We start from the raw sequence: 21,642 nt of genomic DNA on the forward strand, positions 1-21,642 counted from the left end.
TTAAGGTTCAGCTAGAAGTACACTGTTTTTGTTCTACTGATTTTCGTTTATTTCATACTGGTTTTCGGATTATTGGGCGATATTCAGAAAACAATTGAGTATTGTCTGAAAGGGACGTAGTTCTTAAGTGACCAAACACTATAAGCAAAGATATAGATCACTTGCATAGAGTGTTGTGCATAAAACTTGTTTCTTAACGTTGAAATTACAATTACACAATAGAAAATATTAAACACAATAAATAATTAAACTATACAATATTAAAAATCAAATGGTTATAACGCCAAAATTTGTGAGGTCTCGACATTGGCTGGGAAACAGTTAAACTGAACATCCTTCAGTTATGACGTGCAACAATCATGTATTTTAATAGTGTAAATTAAACTGTAGCCAATTGACAATGTTATACACAATCTTACAATATTAAAGGTTATATGGTTATGATTCCATAATTTGTGAGGTCGTGACATTGTTTGAGAGCTGTCTGAACACTAATAACTTAAGTTGAGCAGCAAACATGTTTTACATTGTAAATTACATGTATTAAGTGGACGCTATTAAACACATCATATCGTTTAAATAAACAATATAATATTATTACAAATTACATTGTGGAAGTTTTTGAGGTAAGGGAGGTAAGGAATAGGAAATTCTATTGTTTTTATTTTGTGGAGTAGCATGTGTCATTGTGGTGGGTTGTGGGTAAGTGGCTGGTTGACTGCACCATGTGAAGCTGGAAAGTGGGGATGTGCTCAGCTATAATTTAACATTTACAACCACCTGGGGATTTTGAGCTAAATAAATCTGTTTTGTCAAAAAATGGTACGAATGGCTCTAAGCACTATGGGACTTAACATCTGAGGTCATCAGTCCCCTAGACTTAGAACTACTTAAACCTAAGTAACCTAAGGACATCACAAACATCCATGCCTGAGGCAGGATTCGAACTTGCGACCATAGCAGCAGCGCAGTTCCAGACTGAAGCTCCTAGAACAGCTCAGCCACAGAAGTCGTCCTGTTTTCTCCTTTCTGTTGAATAAGATAAGAGCTGTGGTGTCTCATACATATAATGAAGTTTCGTAATTGCTTGATTTAAGAATTTTGGCTTATTTGTCAGATTTATTACGTAACAGTAGTGTCTGTAAAATCTCTTGGAATAAACTGTATATTGCTCAGACTAGTGGACTGTAACAACTAGCCTGATTGAACATGAATGCAGCTGGAGATTACATAAATCAGACTCCACTTTCCTGAACAAGTGCTGAAGGAAGGCCACAGATACCAAGTACACAAGTAATATGTATAGCAAACACAGGAAAAAAAACTAGCCCATTGGAAGGTTCTGAAGTGAACAAACATTTAGCTCAAAATCCCCAGGTGGTTCTAAATGAAAAATTACAGCTGAGCACATCCCCACTTTCCAGCTTCACATGATGCCATCAATCAGTCATATACCCACAACCCAACACAATGGCACATACTGCTATATAAAATAAAAGCACAATAGAATTTCCTCTTCCTTACCTCAAAAAATTCAACAATGTAACTTATAATACTGTAATATTGTGTACTTTAACGATATACTGTGTGTAATATCGCACACTAAATAAATGTAATTTACAATGTAGAGCATGTCTGTTGCTCACCATAAGTTAGTAGTGTTCAGGCAGTTTTCAACCAATTTCACGGCCTTACAAACTATGGAATCATCACCATATAACATGTAATATTATAAGATAGTGTATTTTAATTATTGTGTTTCTCAGGCAGTATAGGGACCCAACGAACTTTAATTTTGTAATCATTTGACCTGTAATATTGTGAAGATTAATTATTTATCGTGTTTAATATTATCTATTGTGTAGAGTATAATTTCAACATTAAGAAACAAGTTTGATGTATAGCACTCCATGCAAGTGGTCTCTATCTTTGCTTAAAATGTTTGGTTACCTAAGAACTAGGTCCCTTCCAGACACCAGTTAGTTCTTTTCTGAAAATCGCTCAATAAGCCTTAACCTAGTATGAAATCAGTGGAACAATAACAGTGTATTTGCTAATCGACCTTAAACATGGAATGGTTTTACCAAGAAGTAACAGAAGAATCCATAAATAAAATTGATGTGTAGTACTAATTGTCCCAGTACTTCCGCATTTTGTTACTGGAGCACTTACAAGGGTAACAGATACACAAAAGATACTGCACACACTACACCTACCAGTAACTGAGAGCATTCAGTGACTTAAAATATTTCATACTGTATAATGTCTTCCCAATAGAATATGCTTAAAACATTCAGTAAATAAAAGGCAAAATAAAAATAACTGCATGATCTCAGTTAGTGGCAGACATAGTTTAGGCAGTCTCTTTAGCATATTTGTTATATCTGCTAAGGGGTCCAGTAATATACATGCTACTACTGTGACATGTAGTAACACACATTAGTTTACATGATACACCAGACTTGAGAGAAGTAGAAGATAAGTAGACACTTAAGATATCTGCATACTTTACATAACATTACAGATATAGCATCACAAATACCAAGGTAGAGTTAGCAATATGCTTTATAATTATACATGCCCAGGGGATGTAGCTGCATTTTTTATTTTTTATTTCTTATTGATATACCACAAATCATCATTCTAGTGTAGTTTCAGAAGATGAGGTGCAAATTGACCAGCAGTGAACTCTTAGAGTACAGCGGGTTTCCATTCCTGGATGTAAAACAGATATACCTAGGTTCAACAGGATGGCGAATGGTTTTGGTAAATTTCAGCTGAATGTTGCACAACTGCTCGCACCACCTGATCACCTAAAATGGAAAATATAACCCTTTGTTTGGGGAGAATCACAGCAGACTTTCATTCGATCATTCCCAAAACAGCTCCAGCTAATGCCCGGTGTTGGGAGTGACTAACATTGAACACAAAGTTGTATTACAAACTGATACATTAAGTTCTGATATTGCAGCAGTTCTGCTTCAAAGCGAGAGGAAGCCCATAGGCATGATTCAAGTTTTATCTGAGGCGGAAATAAGGTATTCAGGTAATGAACTGGAGGGGCTAACAGTCTTGTTTGGCGTCGACAGATTTAAGATTTATTTGCAGGCTGATCTTTCTTATTCGAGACAGATAATCATGTGTTGTCTTGAATTTTGGTACGCGCATAAAGAGTGGGTATATTAGCGAGGTGAGCAGTTCACATATATGCTTTCTATTCTGAGGTCTGGCATTTTAGGGCGAGTGACAACCAGACTGTCGATATCTTAAGCTGTACATTTGAACAAGAAGAAGAGCCGCGGGAATTTTTGTCTGATTAGATCAACGAATTTTGTGTTGGGGCAATCCTAGGGATGATGAAGCTAAACTGGGGAGCATCTGGAAACAACATTTTGGGAGCGCATAGGAAGGAGTCTGCTGGATATAACAGGGGTGGGCGTCCCATCAGTCTGCGAGTTGGTAATTTGATTTATCTAAAAAAAAAATTTGTGCTGAGTAGGGACACCGAAAAGATTACATCTGAGATCATGCCTCATTACTTGTGTCTCTAAGAGGTGACTAAGGTACTTTACCCAGCCACATTCCTAGTCCAGAATGCATCTAGTGTCAGATTGTTAGGACACATAACAGCCAACTGAAATTGGTAAAGATACTGTGTCCTTAGGAGACGTCTGGTAGCGATCCCCCGACCTCCCTTCTTGTTTCTGTTTAAGAAGGGGAGGACTGAGCTGTGCGCTAGCTATCGTTGCGTTTAATAACTTCTCTTATGACTTGACCACACTTTCAGTATTCCTAAAAACATCTTACGCATTTCGACATTCCGTCAGTTGCGAAGGCTGTTGTTGTTGTGGCCTTCAGTCTGGAGACCGTTGTGATGCAGCTCTCCATGCTACTCTATCCCGTGCAAGCTTCTTCATCTCCATGCAGCTACTGCAACATACATCCTTCTGAATCTGCTTAGTGTATTAATCTCTTCGTCCTTCTCTACGATTTTTACACTCCACGCTGCCCTTCAATACTAAACTGGTGATCCCTTGATGCCTCAGAACGTGTCCTACCAACCGATCCCTCCTCCAAGTTCTGCCACAAATTCCTCTTCTCCCCAATTCCATTGAGTACCTCCTCTTTAATTACGTGATCTACCCATGTAATCTTCAGCATTCTTCTGCAGCACCACATTTCGAAAGCTTGTGTTCTCTTCTTGTCTACACTGTTTATCGTCCATATTTCACTTCCATAGATGGCTACACTCAATACAAATACTTTCAGACAAGACTTCCTGACACTTAAATCTATACTCGATATTAACAAATATCTCTTATCCAGAAACGCTTTCCTTTCCATAGCCAGTCTACATTTTATTTCCCCTTTACTTCGACAATCATCAGTTATTTTGCTCCCCAAATAGCAAAACTCATCTACTATTTTAAGTGTCTCATTTGCTAATCTAATTCCCTCAGCATCACCTGATTTGATTCGGCTACATTCCATGACCGTTGTTTTCCTTTTGTTGGTGTTCATGTTATACCCTCCTGTCAAGACACTGTCCATTCCGTTCAACTGCTCTTCCAGGTCCTTCGCTGTCTCTGATAGAATCACAATGTCATCAGCAAACCTCAAAGTTTTTATGTCTTCTCCATTGACTTTGTTCCTACTCCAAATTTTTCCTTTGTTTCGTTTATTGCTTGCTCAACATACAAGTTGAGTAACATTGAGGATAGGCTACAGCCCTGTCTCACTTCCTACCCAACCACTGCTTCCCCTTCATGCCCCTCGGCTCTTACAACTGCCGTCTAGTTTCTGTACAAATTGTAAATAGCCTTTCGCTCCCTGTATTTGTCTCCGGCCGCATTCAGAATTTGAAAGAAAGTATTCCAGTCAAAAGCTTTCTCTAAGTCTACAAATGCTAGAAACGTAGGTTTGCCTTTCCTTGATCTTTCTTCTAAGATAAGCCGTGGGGTCAGTATTCCAACAGTGTTCCAACATTTCTACGGAATCCAAACTGATCTTTCCAGAGGTCAGCTTCTACCAGTTTTTTCCATTCCTCTGTAAAGAATTCGTGTTAGTATTTTGCAGCCGTGGCTTATTAAACTGATACTTTGGTAATTTTCATATCTGTCAATACCTGCTTTCTTTGGGATTGGAATTATTATATTTTTCTTGAAGTCTGAGGGCATTTAGCCTATCTCATATATCTTGCTCACCAGATGGAATAATTTTGTCATGGCTGGCTCTCGCAAGGCTATCAGTAGTTCTAATGGAATGTTGTCTACTCCCGAGGCCTTGTTTCGACTAGGGTCTCTCAGTGCTCTGTCAAACTCTTCACGCAGTATCATATCTCACATTTCATCTTCATCTACATCCTCTTCCATTTTCATAATATTGTCCTCAAGTATATCGCCCTTGTAGAGGTCCTCTATATACTCTTGCCACCTTTCTGCTTTCCCTTCATTGTGAGATCTGGTTTTCCATCTGAGCTCTTGATATTCATACAAGTTGATCTCTTTTCTCTAAAGGTCCCTTTAATTTTCTGTAAGCAGTATCTACCTTGCCCCTAGTGATATATGCCTCTACAACCTTACATTTGTCCTCTTGCCATCCCTGCTCAGCCATTTTGCACTTTGTGTCAATCTCATTTTTAAGACGTTTGTATTCCTTTTTGCCTGCTTCATTTACTGCATTTTTATATTTTCTCCTTTCATCAATTACATTCAGTATCTCTTCTGTTATCCAAGGATTTCTACTAGCCCTCGTCTTTTCACCTACTTGATCCTCTGCTGCCTTCACCATTTCATAGCTACCCATTCTTCTTCTACTGTATTTCTTTCCCCCATTCTTGTCAATTGTTCCCTAATGCTCTGTCTGAAACTCTCTACAACCTCTGGTTCTTTCAATTTATCCAGGTCTCATCTCTTAAAATTCCTTCCTTTTTGCAGTTTCTTCAGTTTTGCTTTGCAGTTCATAAACAATAGATTGTGATCAGAGTCCACATATCCCCCTGGAAATGTCTTACAATTTAAAACCTGGTTTCTAAAGCTCTGTCTTACCATTATTTAATCTATCTGAAACATTCCTGTGTCTCCAGGCGTCTTCCACGTATACAACCTTCTTTCATGATTCTTAAACCGTGTGTTAGCGATGATTAAGCTACGTTCTCTGCAAAATTCTACCCGGCGGCCGCCTCTTTCATTCCTTACCCCATTCCATGTTCACCTACTACTTTTCCTTCACTTCCATTTCCTACTATCGAATTCCAGTCCCCCATGACTACTAAATTTTCATCTCCCTTCACTATCTGCACAATTTCTCTTATTTCAACATACATTTCTTCACTCTCTTCGTCATCTGCGGAGCTAGTTGGCATATATACTTGTACTACTGTGGTAGGTGTGGGCTTCGTGTCTATCTTTGTTACAATGGCTACAGTAATGCATTCACTATGCTGTTCGTTGTAGGTTACCCGCGCTCCTATTTTTTTATTCATTATTAAACCTACTCCTGCATTACCCCTAGTTGAGTTTGTGTTTATATTCCTGTATTCACCTAATCAGAAGTCTTGTTCCTCCTGCCACCAAACTTCACTGATTCCCACTATATCTAAATTTAAACTATCAATTTCCCTTTTTAAATTTTCTAACCTACCTGCCCGATTAAGGGATCTGACATTCCACGCTCCTATCCATACAACGCCTGTTTCCTTTCTGCTGATAACGACGTCGTCCCGAGTAGTCCCCGCCTGGAGATCCGAATGGGGGACTATATTACCTCCTGAATATTTTATACAAGAGGATGCCATCATCATTTAACCATACAATGAAGCGGCGCGCCATCGCGAAAAATTACAGCTGTAGTTTCCCCTTGCTTTGCCGGCCGGTGTGGCCGAGCGGTTCCAGGCGCTTCAGTCTGGAACTGCGCGACCGCTACGTTCGCAGGTTCGAATCCTGCCTCGGGCATGGATGTGTGTGATGTCCTTAGGTTATTTAGGTTTAAGTAGTTCTAAGTTCGAGGGGACTGATGACCTCAGATGTCCCATAGTGCTCAGACACATTTGAACCATTTGAACCCCTTGCTTTCAGCCGTTCGCAGTACCAGCACACCAAGGCCGTTTTGGTTGATGTTGCCAAGCCAGATCAATCATCCAGACTGTTGCCCTGCAACTACTGAAAAGGCTGCTTGCTGCCCCTCTTCAGGAACCATACGTTTGTATGGCCTCTCAACAGATACCGCGGCCGGCCTAAGTGGCCGTGCGGTTAAAGACGCTGCAGTCTGGAACCGCAAGACCGCTACGGTCGCAGGTTCGAATCCTGCCTCGGGCATGGATGTTTGTGATGTCCTTAGGTTAGTTAGGTTTAATTAGTTCTAAGTTCTAGGGGACTAATGACCTCAGCAGTTGAGTCCCATAGTGCTCAGAGCCATTTTTTGAACAGATACCGCTCTGTTGTGTTTGCACCCACGGTAGGGCTATCTGTATCGCTGAGCCACGCAAGCCTCCCCACCAACAGCAAGTATCAGAAGATATGAAAGTATGTTACATTTCACCATTGATAAGAGACATAGTATGACGAGTAGCGTAGTGCTTTATAGCTTACCAGCGTTATGTCAGTCACATAAAATTGTTCATCAGATACATTCTATCTAGTTAACATACTCAATTACGAGGGGACAAACGAAGCCAAGTGCAGTAAATCGCTAGGTGGCACCGGATACGTGGTGAACGCTGCATATATTTAATTGCAACTACATTTTCATCGTTAAATCGTATCAAAAAATTTCATCAATAAGGAATTCACGGAAATCATTTTCCAATGTTTCACAAAAAGTATTTCTTTACAAAACATTGTGTCACAGATCTTTTCAGTGGTCGAAAATAGACTGTTGCCCTTATGTACTCTAGCGCCCCTCAGCGTGTTCTTCCAACGTACTATATTCGACCACCTAAAAGATCTGTTACACTTTGTTTTGTAAAGAAATACCTTACTGTACAGCATTGTAAAGTGACTTCCGTAAACTGCTTACTGATGACATTGTTTTACTCGATGTAAAGATGCATATATAGTTGTAATCAAATATATGCATTATATGCCACTTATCCATTGTCGCCTAGCGGTTTAGTCCCCTTGGCTTCCAATTTGTCCCTTTGTAGCAGTTGACGCTTGTTGCGTGATTGAAAATGTTGACTAGATACAATGTACCTGATAAACAATTTTATATGATTGACATAACGTTGGTAAACTGGAAATATATATGCTACTCGTCATACTTTATCTCTTATTAGTGGTGCAGTGTAACATACTTTCATATCTTCTGATAGCAATTTTTGTCTTTTATAGTCTTCGAAACTGACGGAATGTCGAAATACGTAACGTGCATCGAAATGGCCGCTTCATCTCAAAGCATTTTAGTACAAATCGCAGCAAATCTTTTCCTTCAGTCATCCTTGTCGATCTTTCCTCTTCTTGCTGCCTCTTTGGACTGATCCACTATGGTCTTTAGTATTCCCTACAGAGTATCTTAGTATTGGTGGCGGTCTCTAGCTAGAAGACATGTTTTATCTTCCCCTGGCAATTCATGGCGTGAGTCGGTTATTATATTTATTCGCATGCACTACCAGCAACTCTCATGCATTGCTGCTGACCACAATATTAAAATTATTTCACACTGGCCCTCTAACAATGACAGAGGCAGCAGAGGGAGGCATGTACTTTCACTGCCTGGAGAGGAGGGGGAGGGAGTCCTGGCATCAATGAAACTAAGCCAAAACTAACACTGGACCCTTAGTAGTTACAGCTTTTGTTATTTACCAAAAGGGTTCTTTGTACAGTTCACAGGACATGAAAATACTTAATACTGATGGAGATTTTTACTGCTACTTTAATGAGAAGGAAATTTACAGTGAGATGTACAATGATTTATAATGATTTTCATCGGTAAATTCTGAAACTGTTCATCACAAGTGGCATGGACGAAAACTGCTGATATCTTAAAGTAGTACTAATGCAGAATCCTCAGAACACACCACGCAAAAAATCATAAGATCCCCTAGAAGGTGGCCCTGGTGGTCCAGTAGGCCGAGGTCCTCCAGTAGGCTGAGGTTCACCAGTTGGTTCAGGACCTCCAGTAGATTCCCTGTTGGTTCAGGACCGCCAGTTGGTGGGCCTGGTGGGTCAGTTGATTCAGGACCTCCAGTAGGTAGACCTGTTCGTTCAGGACCTCCAGTTAGTGTGCCAGGTGGGCCAGTTGGTTCAGGACCTCCTGTAGGTTGACCTGCTGGATCAGGACCTCCGGTTGGTGGGCCAGGTGGGCCAGTTGGCTGTGGCCCTTCAGTTACCACAGGAGGGCCAGGTGGAGTCTCCTGACAGCGGCATGCTGTCACCTATGGTGACACAATGTTATGCATGTCATACATTCCAATATTTCAAAAGACTACCTGCCAGTTACTAAGAACGCGCTATTCTTAGGTATCAAGTAAGGTAAATAAGATTGTTGCGTAAGCACATCTTTGTAGGTTAATTTACAGTGAAGTGTGTTCCTTTTGAAGACCTTTGAACCTCTCTGTGACATTTTAGGAAGGTAAGCTTAAGCTGATAATGAAAATGACATCTTCCATACTTGAGATACACAATAAATGATAACCAGAGCTCCTAACATCCCGTACTAAATTAATTAGAGAAGTAACAAAGACAGAAGATTCGTGGTTTCCATGAATCCCATTAGAAGCATTATCAGTTGCAAACTAGTATATATTTAATGCTATATAATTATCTATGACATAGTTAATAATAAGCGAAGTTAAAACCTGTTCTATTAGAATTATATATCTCTGCACACTTGACAGTGGTCCATAACCATATGCTAAAACTATGACCAACAAAGATATAAGTTTACCCTGTATAAGAATTTCTCAGTGATCACACATACAACGGAAACGGAAAAATTTTAGGGTTTAAAAAATCATCAAGGACAAGTTTATTAGAGTACGAACTAAAACTTGAATTTTTTTAGCAAATTCATTTCACTTAAGTTATTTAGGAGGACATGTAAAAAGAATTAAGCAAGTTACCAGCGATAGTCTTGAATGTGACATCACACTAAAGTGTAACTGAAGTATATAAAATTAGAGTCTAGCAGGCAGTCGCAGTAAGGCGCCAATTATTCAACGAACATGTACCTATTAGGCTTAGCCATGGTTCTCAGCGAAATTTCCATGGCTATACTGGACTCTTGAGTATTCTCTGCGCTTTGTCATCATGAAGCCGAGTTTGACTACAGTTACCATAGAGAGATACAAGTAAACGCATTCTCTCACAGAACTTAGAGAATGCATTGTTATGAACACAAAAGAATTAGTACACCAAATTTTACAACTTCATATATGACGTCATCTACGAAATGGAACGTAGTCGTCAAGGTATTAGTATAGCCATTTCGATGGTTCAAAAATGGTTCAAATGGCTCTGAGCATTATGGGACTTAACATCTATGGTCATCAGTCCCCTAGAACTTAGAACTACTTAAACCTAACTAACCTAAGGACATCACACAACACCCAGTCATCACGAGGCAGAGAAAATCCCTGACCCCGCCGGGAATCGAACCCGGGAACCCGGGCCGGCCGCGGTGGTCTAGCGGTTCTAGGCGCGCAGTCCGGAACCGCGCGACTGCTACGGTCGCAGGTTCGAATCCTGCCTCGGGCATGGATGTGTGTGATGTCCTTAGGTTAGTTAGGTTTAAGTAGTTCTAAGTTCTAGGGGACTGATGACCTCAGCTGTTAAGTCCCATAGTGCTCAGAGCCATTTGAACCATTTTTGAACCGGGAACCCGGGCGGGGGAAGCGAGAACGCTACCGCACGACCACGAGCTGCGGACTAGCCATTTGGAACGCCAATTACTATTCGTACTTTTTTTTAATTCTTCAGCCATTACTACTTACCACAAAGCACAGAAGGAGAGCTGCCACTGCGTGACGAGTAACAGTCGTGACTCGTCAACAAAGGAACCATATGGAGTCCACAGTCCAACTGACACAGTGAAAGAGTTTGTTGTATAACAAGGACACGGAATACAGCTTTGCTAAACTGAATAGCTAGCGTACGCTGCTTTGTTCATCGTCGCAAGTCTATTCCTAGGCGTCCAATTTTCTTAACATTATAATTTAAACTTAGGGAAGAGGTGATTTCGTAGCTGCTACATCTGTGTTAGAAATGCAATCTTCGAAACATTTGGTGTTTTTCGAAACAGTTTTTACAACCGTTTCGCTGGCAATCAATGACCAAAAAGTTTTTTCTTTGATGTCTGTCTCCCCAGTTTTAATCTCGAAATCAGTCCTCTCGACGAACAACACATATATTTTCTGTTGGTAGATACTGTCGCTTATTTTCCTACTACACATGTCAATTCACAAGTTCTGTGAGAAGAAATTAATAGAGGCACCTGTACCCAATACTATTTCGTATTGAGGCTTGCACTAAAAACCAGTGTTTGGTTGGTATTTTTAGGTTGAAGCTAATTAAGTCATCTCTGACATCAGATCTGTCAGTATTCCTTAACAGATCTATGTGACTGTCTTGAGTGGCCCCAATACTTGATGCGTTCATCATCGGAGGACTTAATGAGGTCAGAATTACATTGATGAAACTTCATTACAGGTAGTTGGAGGTGGTTAATTGGTAACTTCAACAATGTTTACCGAATGTCCTCGACTTTGCCAACTAGCATTAGTGCACGTCGTATGTAACTAGTCTGCGGGTAGGCATTGACTACATTTCCTAGGTTCTGATTTTCTTTGCTTGGATTTCAGTAACTGTTGTTGTTATTTCAAAAATTTTGTCTAGTCCCCTTACCTTCGTAAACAGCGTGGTACAAATTGTTATTGTACTTTCTGCTGTTATTACTATTCGAATTCAGTGGGCTGTGGTCTGAGTGGCGCGCATAATACCTGCGTGACGTAGAAGGTGGCGTCACAGGAGTGGCACGGTAGCCATTAGGACGCCCGGTGCCATGGTTTGGCGGACGCGGCTGACTTGAATGCGGGGCACTATTGTGTCCGTTGTTGTTGTGGTTATGTACCTTCATATCCTCACTGAATGCAGAGCGCTATAGTGGCCATTATTGTTGTGGTTATAGACCTTAATGTCGTCATGAATCCAGAACAGACGTAAAATATTCTAGATCCTCTTCAGGCAAATGCACAAGTGTCTCACGAATATCGAAAGGTAAGTTCGCTTTCAGAATTGTTAACACATCTTTGAGAGAAACCAGCTCCCCCAGCACGAGTTTCGTGTAAATATTCCTGTGTATCCGTGGAGACTACCCTGTTTCTTATGGAAATACAACGACTAAAGTTCTCTTTGCCTTAAGATCTCTTCATTGCCTCTTGATCAATATTCAGATAACAATGCTCTTTCAAGCTGCTCTTAGCTTTGACAGAGTTCTACTGTGCCAGTGGTCCACGATGCTACGCATCTCGTATGTATCAACTTGTGAAACGAAATTTTTGTTGTTCATCCCAACACTGTGATAACACATCTTTCAAAGCTCGTATGAACACAATATCATTTGGAGTATTTTCGCTGGGTATAATGACTTGGATTTGTCTATGTTTGAGGAAACTTCCGTCGAACAGCACAGAAGAGAGTGATGGTGCTGTCGCTACTTCATATGGTATACGATTTTGCGATAAGTTATTGAAATTTGTTTCGTTACCATATGGGATGTGATTTGCGGCTTTAGGATGCCGTAACTGTCGTGGTACTCTGTTAGCAATCGTTGTGGTGTCTTGAACCATACCCTTGACTGTAGACAATGCTTGTGCAAGTTTATTATTTGTGCATTTACCCTTTCACGTCATTCCGGCAAATCTTCATTTACAGCGAGTTTGATTTGAATTAATTTGGATTTTATGGATTCGCTGCAGTTGTCTTGCTCCGACATAGCGGTGTTGAGAGAATCACTTACATCTAGTCCAGAACTTAATTTATCATTTACTTCTACGTCCTTATGAGCAAGCTGTTTGGAAAAACTCGTGGATAATATGTTTGCATTGAACCTTAAAAAGCTTTTGAACCGAAAAATCTTCAAATGTGTGAGAAATCCTATGGGACTTAACTGTTATGGTTATCAGTCCCTAAGCTTACACACTACTTTACCTAAATTATCCTAAGGATAAGGAATAATGCCCGAGGGAGGACACGAACCTCCGCCGGCACCAGTGAGTTTCCGAGAATGTATATAGTTTCCCACTTCATGGACACTGCCTTTCACTTTGTCTATATTCGTCAAGTTTAAGGTCATTAAATATTTCTGAGCACTTAAGATGATACTCTAAAAGTATTGAGAGTTCTCCATCTTGTAGTGCAAAGTGATAAAAGTGAAAATTCGGGTAAATTTGTCCAGTATTTTCTCATTTAATGGGTACACTATTTTTCGTCGGTGGACGTTTGTGTATTTTTTACTTTATCTTTTCTTGCACACCCTTTAATAGTTCATCCATCCAGATGGATGCATTACTTGTTATTTCTTGTACAAGTGAAAAGTGATAGTAAAAGCGCCAAGAGGAGAAGAAATTAAGATCCACAAGAGAAAACTTTGTTTAAAAAGAAAATTAATAATGAACGAGAGAGAGAGAGAGAAAAGCTGTGGAAGACCACAATGGGAAAAACAAAGTACGATGTTGACTATCGAACCCACCTAGTTCACATATAGTGGGTGCTGCGTTCATCTTGGTTAAACAGACTAACGGTTACAGAAAGCTTTGCGCAAAGTTCTGAATAAGGACACGCGTAAAATCAACAGTCCTTTATGACAGCCGTCTTCTGGGATCCACTCAGGGCACAGATATCAGTAGAGTAAGACTAGGCCTCTAATGTCTCATCATATTGTGCTGTATAAAGTGCGTCGTTTCTGGATAACTGAAACGATTTATTGCTGCAAGTGGTAGCTGTATGTGCACTGATGTACAATACTTAGATTTGATGTTTCTTAGCGGACTACCTTTATCGATATTAACAAAAACAACGAAGATAGTCACCAATATTCTCTGTGAAGCGTTCCACTTCAAAAGCAATGAACTTCCTCAGGATGGCACACGTAATGAGTATCATGGTAAAATTAAAAAATTGCAAAGCACATAATGAAATTCATACACGCCATATCTACAGAGTATAAGAAGCAGATCCAGCACATACTCGGTAATTATGGAACCAAGTGATGATCGTGAAAGTACCAGACATATGAGCAGACCACGCTTAAAATACAAATAGCAGATGTAAAAAGTAGTCAGCTACATATTTTGGTAGCATATCGTGTGTTTTCATTATACAAAGAGATGTCATATATTAACAAAAGAGAAGAGAAATTGGAAAAAATTAGAGCAAAACAGCGTTTTTGTATGTTCTTCCCATTTTAAAAAACTATAAACTGTCATTTGTACGTAAGTGGTCAATCTTTTAACGCCGTTTCCTTGATAGCAGTACAACTGTTGAAAAGACTTAAACACCATACACATTAACCAGAAACATAATGAAAGAAAGTGATTTTGTCCGTTGTTGTTGTTGTGGTCTTTAGTCCTGAGACTCGTTTGATGCAGCCCTCCATGCTACTCTATCCTGTGCAAGCTTCTTCATTTTCAAGTACCTACTGCAGCCTACATCCTTCTGAATATACTTAGTGTATTCATCTCTTGGTCTCCCTCTACGATTTTTACCCTCCACGCTGCCCTCCAATGCTAAATTGGTGATCCCTCGATGTGTCAGAACATGTCCTACCAACCGATTCCTTCTTCTAGTCAAGTTGTGCCACAAGCTCCTCTTCTCCCCAATTCTATTCAATACCTCCTCATTAGTTATGTGATCTTCCCATCTTATCTTCAGCTTTTTTCTGTAGCACAACACTTCGAAAGCTTATATTCCCTTCTTGTCTAAACTATTTATCGTCCACGTTTCACTTCCATACATGGCTACACTCCATACAAATACTTTCAGAAACTAATTCCTGACATTTACATCTATACTCGATGTTAACAAATTTTTCTTCTTCAGAAACGCTTTTCTTGCCATTGCCAGTCTACGTTTTATATCCTCTCTACTTCGACCATCATCAGTCATTTTGCTCCCCAAATAGCAAAACTCCTTTACTACTTTAAGTGTCTCATTCCCTAATCTAATTCCCTCAGCATCACTCGACTTAATTCGACTACATTCCATAATCCTCGTTTTGCTTTTGTTGATGTTCATCTTATACTCTCCTTTCAAGACACTGTGCATTCAGTTCAACTGCTCTTCCAAGTCCTTTGCTGTCTCTGACAGAATTGCAATGTCATCGGCGAACCTCAAAGTTTTTATCTCTTCTCCATGGATTTTAATACCTACTCCGAACTTTTCTTTTGTTTCCTTTATTGCCTGCTCAATATACAGATTGAATAACATCGGGGGTAGGCTACATCCCTGTCTCACTCCCTTCCAAAGCACTGCTTCCCTTTCATACCCCTCGACTCTTATAACTGCCATCTGTTTTCTGTATAAATTGTAAATAGCCTTTCGCTCCCTGTATTTTACCCCTGCCACCTTCAGAATTTGAAAGAGAGTATTCCAATCAATATTGTCAAAAGCTTTCTCTAAGTCTGAAAATGCTAGAAACGTAGGTTTGCCTTTCCTTATTCTATCTTCTAACATGAGTCGTAGGGTCAGTATTGCCTCACGTGTTCCAACAGTTCTACTGAATCCAAACTGATCTTCCCCGAGGTCGGCTTCTATCAATTTTTCATTCGTCTGTAAAGAATTCGTGTTAGTATTTTGCAGCTGTGACTTATTAAACTGATAGTTCGGTAATTTTCACATCTGCCAACACCTGCTTTCTTTGGGATTTGAATTATTATATTCTACTTGAAGTCTGATGGTATTTCGACTGTCTCATACATCTTGCTCACCAGATGGTAGAGTTTTGTCAGGACTGGCTCTTCCAAGGCTGTCAGTAGTTCTAATGGAATGGTGTCTACTCCGGGGGCCTTGTTTCGACTCAGGTCTTTCAGTGCTTTGTCAAACTCTTCACGCAGTATCATATCTCCCATTTCATCTTCATCTACCACCTCTTCCAGTTCCATAATATTGTCCTCAAGTACATCGCCCTTGTATAGACCCTCTATACACTCCTTCCACCTTTCTGATTTCGCTTCTTTGCTTAGAATTGGGTTCCCATCTGATCTCTTGATATTCTTGCAAGTGGTTCTCCTTTCTCCAAAGGAGGCAGTATCTATCTCACCCCCAGTGAGATAGGCCTCTACATCCTTACATTTGTCCTCTAGCCATGCCTGCTTTGCCATTTTGCACTTTCTGTCGATCTCATTTTTGAGACATTTGTATTCCTTTTTGCCTGCTTCATTTACTGCATTTTTATATTTTCTCCTTTCATCAGTTAAATTCAATATTTCTTCTGTTACCCAAGGGTTTCTACTAGCCCTCGTCTTTTTATCTATTTCATCCTCTGCTGCCTTCACCACTATTGCATCCCTCAAAGCTACCCATTCTTCTACTATTGTATTTCTTTCCCCCATTCCTGTCAATTATTCCCTAATGCTCTCCCTGTAACTCTGTACAACCTCTGGTTCTTTCAGTTCATCCAGGTCCCATCTCCTTAAATTCCCACCTTTTTGCAGTTTCTTCAGTTTTAATCTACAGCTCATAACCAATAGATTGTGGTCAGAGTCCACATCTGCCCCTGGAAATGTCTTACAATTTAAAACCTGGTTCCTAAATCTCTGTCTTGCAATTATATAATCTATCTGATACCTTCTAGCATCTCCAGGATTCTTCCATATATACAACCTTCTTTTATGGTTCTTGAACCAAGTGTTAGCTATGATTAAGTTATGCTCTGTGCATAATTCTACCAGGCGGCTTCCTCTTTCATTTCTTAGCCCCAATCCATATTCACCTACTATGTTTCCTTCTCTCCCTTTTCCTACTCCCGAAGTCCAGTCACCCATGACTATTAAATTTTCTTCTCCCTTCACTACCTGAATAATTTCTTTTATCTCATCATACATTTTATCAATTTCTTCGTCATCTGCGGAGCTAGTTGCCATATAAACTTGTACTACTGTAGTAGGCGTGGGCTTCGTGTCTATCTTGGCCACAACAATGCGTTCACTATGCTGTTTGTAGTAGCTTACCCGCATTCCTATTTTCCTATTCATTATTAAACCTATTCCTGCATTAACCCTATTTGATTTTGTATTTATAACCCTGTATTCACCTGACCAAAAGTCTTGTTCCTCCTGCCACCGAACTTCATTAATTCCCACTATATCTAACTTTAACCTATCCATTTCCCTATTTAAATTTTCTAACCTACCTGCCCGATTAAGGGATCTGACATTCCACGCTCCGATCCGTAGAACGCCAGTTTTCTTTCTCCAGATAACGACATCCTCTTGAGTAGTCCCCGCCCGGAGATCCGAATGGGGGACTATTTTACCTCCGGAATATTTTACCCAAGAGGACGCCATCATCATTTAATCATACAGTAAAGCTGCATGCCCTCGGTATAAATTACGGCTGTAGTTTCCCCTTGCTTTCAGCCGTTCGCAGTGCCACAACAGCAAGGCCGTATTGGTTAGTGTTACAGGAGCAGACTGTTGCCCTTGCAACTACTGAAAAGGCTGCTACCCCTCTTCAGGAACCACACGTTTGTCTGGCCTCTCAGCAGATACCCCTCCATTGTGGTTGCACCTACGGTACGGCTATCTGTATCGTTGAGGCACGCAAGCCTAACCACCAACGGCAAGGTCCATGGTTCATGGGGGGGAAGGAGCACAATAGTAAGAGCGTTAAATACTGCCACCCATTTCATCACATCAATGAAGTCAGATCGTATCAAATGTAGCAACCAAGGAATAATGATCACCTTTCCTATAAACACTAAGTAGCATGACACTGTGTCAAAAGTGAGAGTGCCCTGCAATCTCTCACACTGATAGGCCAAAACATCATGGATACTGCCCACTGTGACGTTGGAAGGTTCCTGGTGGCATAGCCTGCATGTGACGTGGAAACAAAGGTTCGTAAGAGGAACATGCACATGTGGGGGATCACCCTAGGAAAGATATGTTCTAGTACGGACGGGTCCATATTCAGGAAAAATGGGAAATACAGACGTTCCTATGCGCGACAGCCGCCCGTACAGTAATGTAATTAGCTTCATCGATTGCAGTATGAGCTGAACATAACGAGGTGTCATAGAGGTAAAGCCATGCGACCTCCAAAGAGGAGCGCCCTCGTTTAAGCTCCTCGCTTGTCGCTGCTCTGTGGTTTCCTTAACCACCGGCAGGGTTCCCATCGACAGCACACAACCAGTTCCTTTCCCCATCTTTGTTGTCCAGGTTTGTGCAACGTCTCCAACTTATTTACTTGTTTATTTAAACTCATCATATTAGGCCTTTCTGATCCCTTCCTACATTTTTAATATGCCAAAAGTAATAAAATGGTATTAATATAATTAAAAATAAATGAGTCTATGTAATGACAATAAACTGACTACGAACTAATAGCGTTAATGGTAATACTACTACTGTTGCTTTCCCTGCTACGGACCACAGTAATAATAACACTAATAATAGCAATGCTTTTGTGTATCAGAAACATTATGTTTGAACAGGAAAACGGTCAATAAAGCCACTGAGGAAAAGGAGCGCAAAATCCTAAGATAATTTTTACGCCCAAAACTTGTAGGGGAACTATATTACACAGATGCAATCAGAAAATCAAATAATACACAAACATCTGTAGTGACATTAGAAACCGGCAGATTAAGATTCTGTAGACATATTGAAAAAAATGCACCCAGACAAACAAAACAAATACTCAGCTTTTTGACAGCAGGCGCAAAGCCAAAATGGGCAAGGTAAAATTTATTGATCAAAACTGATCCCAAAATTGCCAGAAAATACTGCTCAAAATCTTCAGATTCAATACTCACAAACGGCAAATTGACGTACACGAAAAGCCGAAAAGAATACTGGAACAACATGTTGTGAAGAGAGAAAGGACGCCCATAGGAAGAGAATGAAAGAAATATGGGAACAAGGGAAGGCAAATGCCGACCTATAAGTACTTTTTGTAGCCCTAATGGGTTTATTTCCAAATAATAATAGAAGTAATACCGATAGAAGCAGATACAAAATGTACTTACAGATGGACAAAAGGAATATTATGTGACCTAGCGAATTCAGTGATACAGAAATTTAGGCAGACTGCACCATCTAAGGACGTTTGTGACTGAGGACGTCTTGTTGATGTGAAGGATATATAGTTGTAACGAGATAATGAATGCGTATACGACAAAGTAGAGAGTATTGTTGTATCTATAGATACGTCACGGTCTTTTTGAGGGAGATCTTTCCCGAGCCGAGTTCTTGCTACTCAAAAAATAGAGAAAACAATTGAATGGATGAAGTGGGACAAAGCCTATTTTGCTCTAATGGGATGGAGTGTCTTTGCTGTGTTTTTCAGACAAGAAGTCGAGGAGACATATGAGGGAGAGTATACTTTCATAAGGTGATAGAAGATAGAGAAAAGGCCTCGGGAGTAAACATTAGTTCCGTTTTCATTAGTATGTGTAGTCTGAATAAAAATGTTTCTGAAAAGTCGCGTGATGAAAAAATATTGTCCACATACGTCTCATAAAGATAAATATTTCCTGATTTTTCCGTAAGGCAATTCTATTTCATCCATCAAATGCCACATATCTGAACAGCAATAACTTTAAAACATCTTGAGTTTCTGAGAATGTATATAGTTTCCCACTTGACTTTGTCTGTATTCGTCAAGTTTGAGGTCATTAAATCTTTCTGAGTACTTGATACTCTAAAGCACTTAGTTTTTGAGAGTTCTCAGTCTTGTGGTGCAAGTGATAAAGTGTTTTCCTCCACAGAAAAATTCAGGTAAATTTGTCCAGTATTTTCTCATTTAACGGATACACTTTTTTTCGTCGGTAGATGGTTGTGTGTATTTTTTACTTTATCTTTTCTTGCACACCCTTTAATAGGTTAGCCATCCAGATGGATGCATTAGATGTTATTTCTTATACAAGTACTAAGTGTTAGCAAAAGCACCAAGAAGAGAAGAAATTAAGATCCACAAAAGGAAACTTCTTTTAAACAAGGAAAAATAATAATGAAAGAGAGGGAGAGAGAAAGAGAAAAGCTGCGTAAGACCACAATGGGAAAAACAAGCGTACGATGTTGAATATCGAACCCACCGAGTTCACATACAGTAGGTGCTGCGATCATCTTGGTTAAACAGACTAACGGTTACCGAAAGCTTAGCGCACAGTTCTGAGTAAGGACAAGCGTAAAATCAACAGTCCCTTATGACAGCCGTCTTCAGGGATCCACTCGGGGCACAGATAACAGTGAGGGTAAGACTAGGCCTCTAATGTCTCAGTATATTGTGCTGTACAAGGTTAGTCGTGTCTGGATAACTGAAATGATTTATTGCTGCAAGTGGCAGCTGTATGTGATTTGTATTAATCAGGTATGTGATGGCTGAGCCTTCTTGTATTCCTTTCATGAACTAATAGGTAAGAAGACGCTGAAATGAGAGACTTCATTAGAAAAGACTTGATTAGAATCAAATCTCCCTTAACATCAACAAATTGTAACTGAAACAACACCATTGTGAAGCTGTTTCATTTGTTGGTACAGAGCTATCGGCGTGAGTCAATGTCATTTGCGTACAACTCATGGACAAACGGTTAGCGCACTATGGAACTTAACATCTGAGGTCACCAGCCCCCTAGAATTAGAACTACTTAAACCTAAGTAACCTAAGGGCATCACACACATCCATGTCCGAGGCAGGATTCGAACCTCGACCGTAGCAGCAGTGCGGATCCGGACTGAAGCACCTAGAACCGCTCGGCCACAGCGGACGGCACACATGGACATTTATGTCTCTTACGCGACAGAGACTTCGGCTTCCTCATATTAAGGGACTGGATACAGTCTATAGTGCAGAAGAGTGGACTGATGTACAGCACTTAGATTTGATATTTCTTAGCGGGCTACATTTATCGATATTAATAAAAACATCGAAGATAGTCACCAACATTCTACGTGAAGCATTACACTTCAAAGGCAACGAACTTCCTCAGGATGGCATACGTAATGAGTATTATTGTGAAAGTAAAAAATGCAAAGCACATAATGAATTGCATACATGGCATATCTACGGAGTATAAGAAGCAGTTACAGCACGTGCTCGATAAGTATGGAAACAAGTGATATTCGTAATAGGGAACTGTAGGACATAGATAATGATTACATACTCAATTATATGAGCAGACCATGCTTAAAATACAAATATCGGATGTAAAAAGTAATCAGCTTCATATTTTGTAGCATATTGTATGTTTCATTGTAATAAAAGATGTTATATACTAAAAAAAGATAAGAGAAATGGAAAAAAATAGAGCAAAACAGCGTTTGTGTATGTTCGTTCCATTTTAATAAACTATAAACTGTCATTTATACGTAAATGGTCAATATGTTAACGCCCTTTCCTTGATAGCAGTACACCTGTTGTAAAAACTCAAACACCATACACATTCTGCAGAAAGGTAGTGAAAGAAAGTGATATTGACCAAAAAGTT

The 21,642-nt window shown here is 39.9% G+C and overlaps 1 protein-coding gene across 1 annotated transcript; it reads right to left on the reverse strand.

The window, feature by feature from the left end:
- Nucleotides 1-8,980: 8,980 nt before the first annotated feature.
- On the reverse strand, nucleotides 8,981-20,281 carry LOC124594570 (proline-rich protein 2-like). The gene is made up of 2 exons (XM_047132941.1): nucleotides 20,264-20,281; nucleotides 8,981-9,373 (listed from the first exon to the last, which is right to left on the reverse strand). The coding sequence occupies exons 1-2, from the start codon at nucleotides 20,279-20,281 to the stop codon at nucleotides 8,981-8,983; spliced, it is 411 nt and encodes a 136-aa protein (XP_046988897.1).
- Between the last annotated feature and the right edge of the window lie 1,361 nt (nucleotides 20,282-21,642).

Source organism: Schistocerca americana, chromosome 2 (genome assembly GCF_021461395.2).
Source record: "Schistocerca americana isolate TAMUIC-IGC-003095 chromosome 2, iqSchAmer2.1, whole genome shotgun sequence".
In the NCBI taxonomy this organism is placed as follows: domain Eukaryota; kingdom Metazoa; phylum Arthropoda; class Insecta; order Orthoptera; family Acrididae; genus Schistocerca; species Schistocerca americana.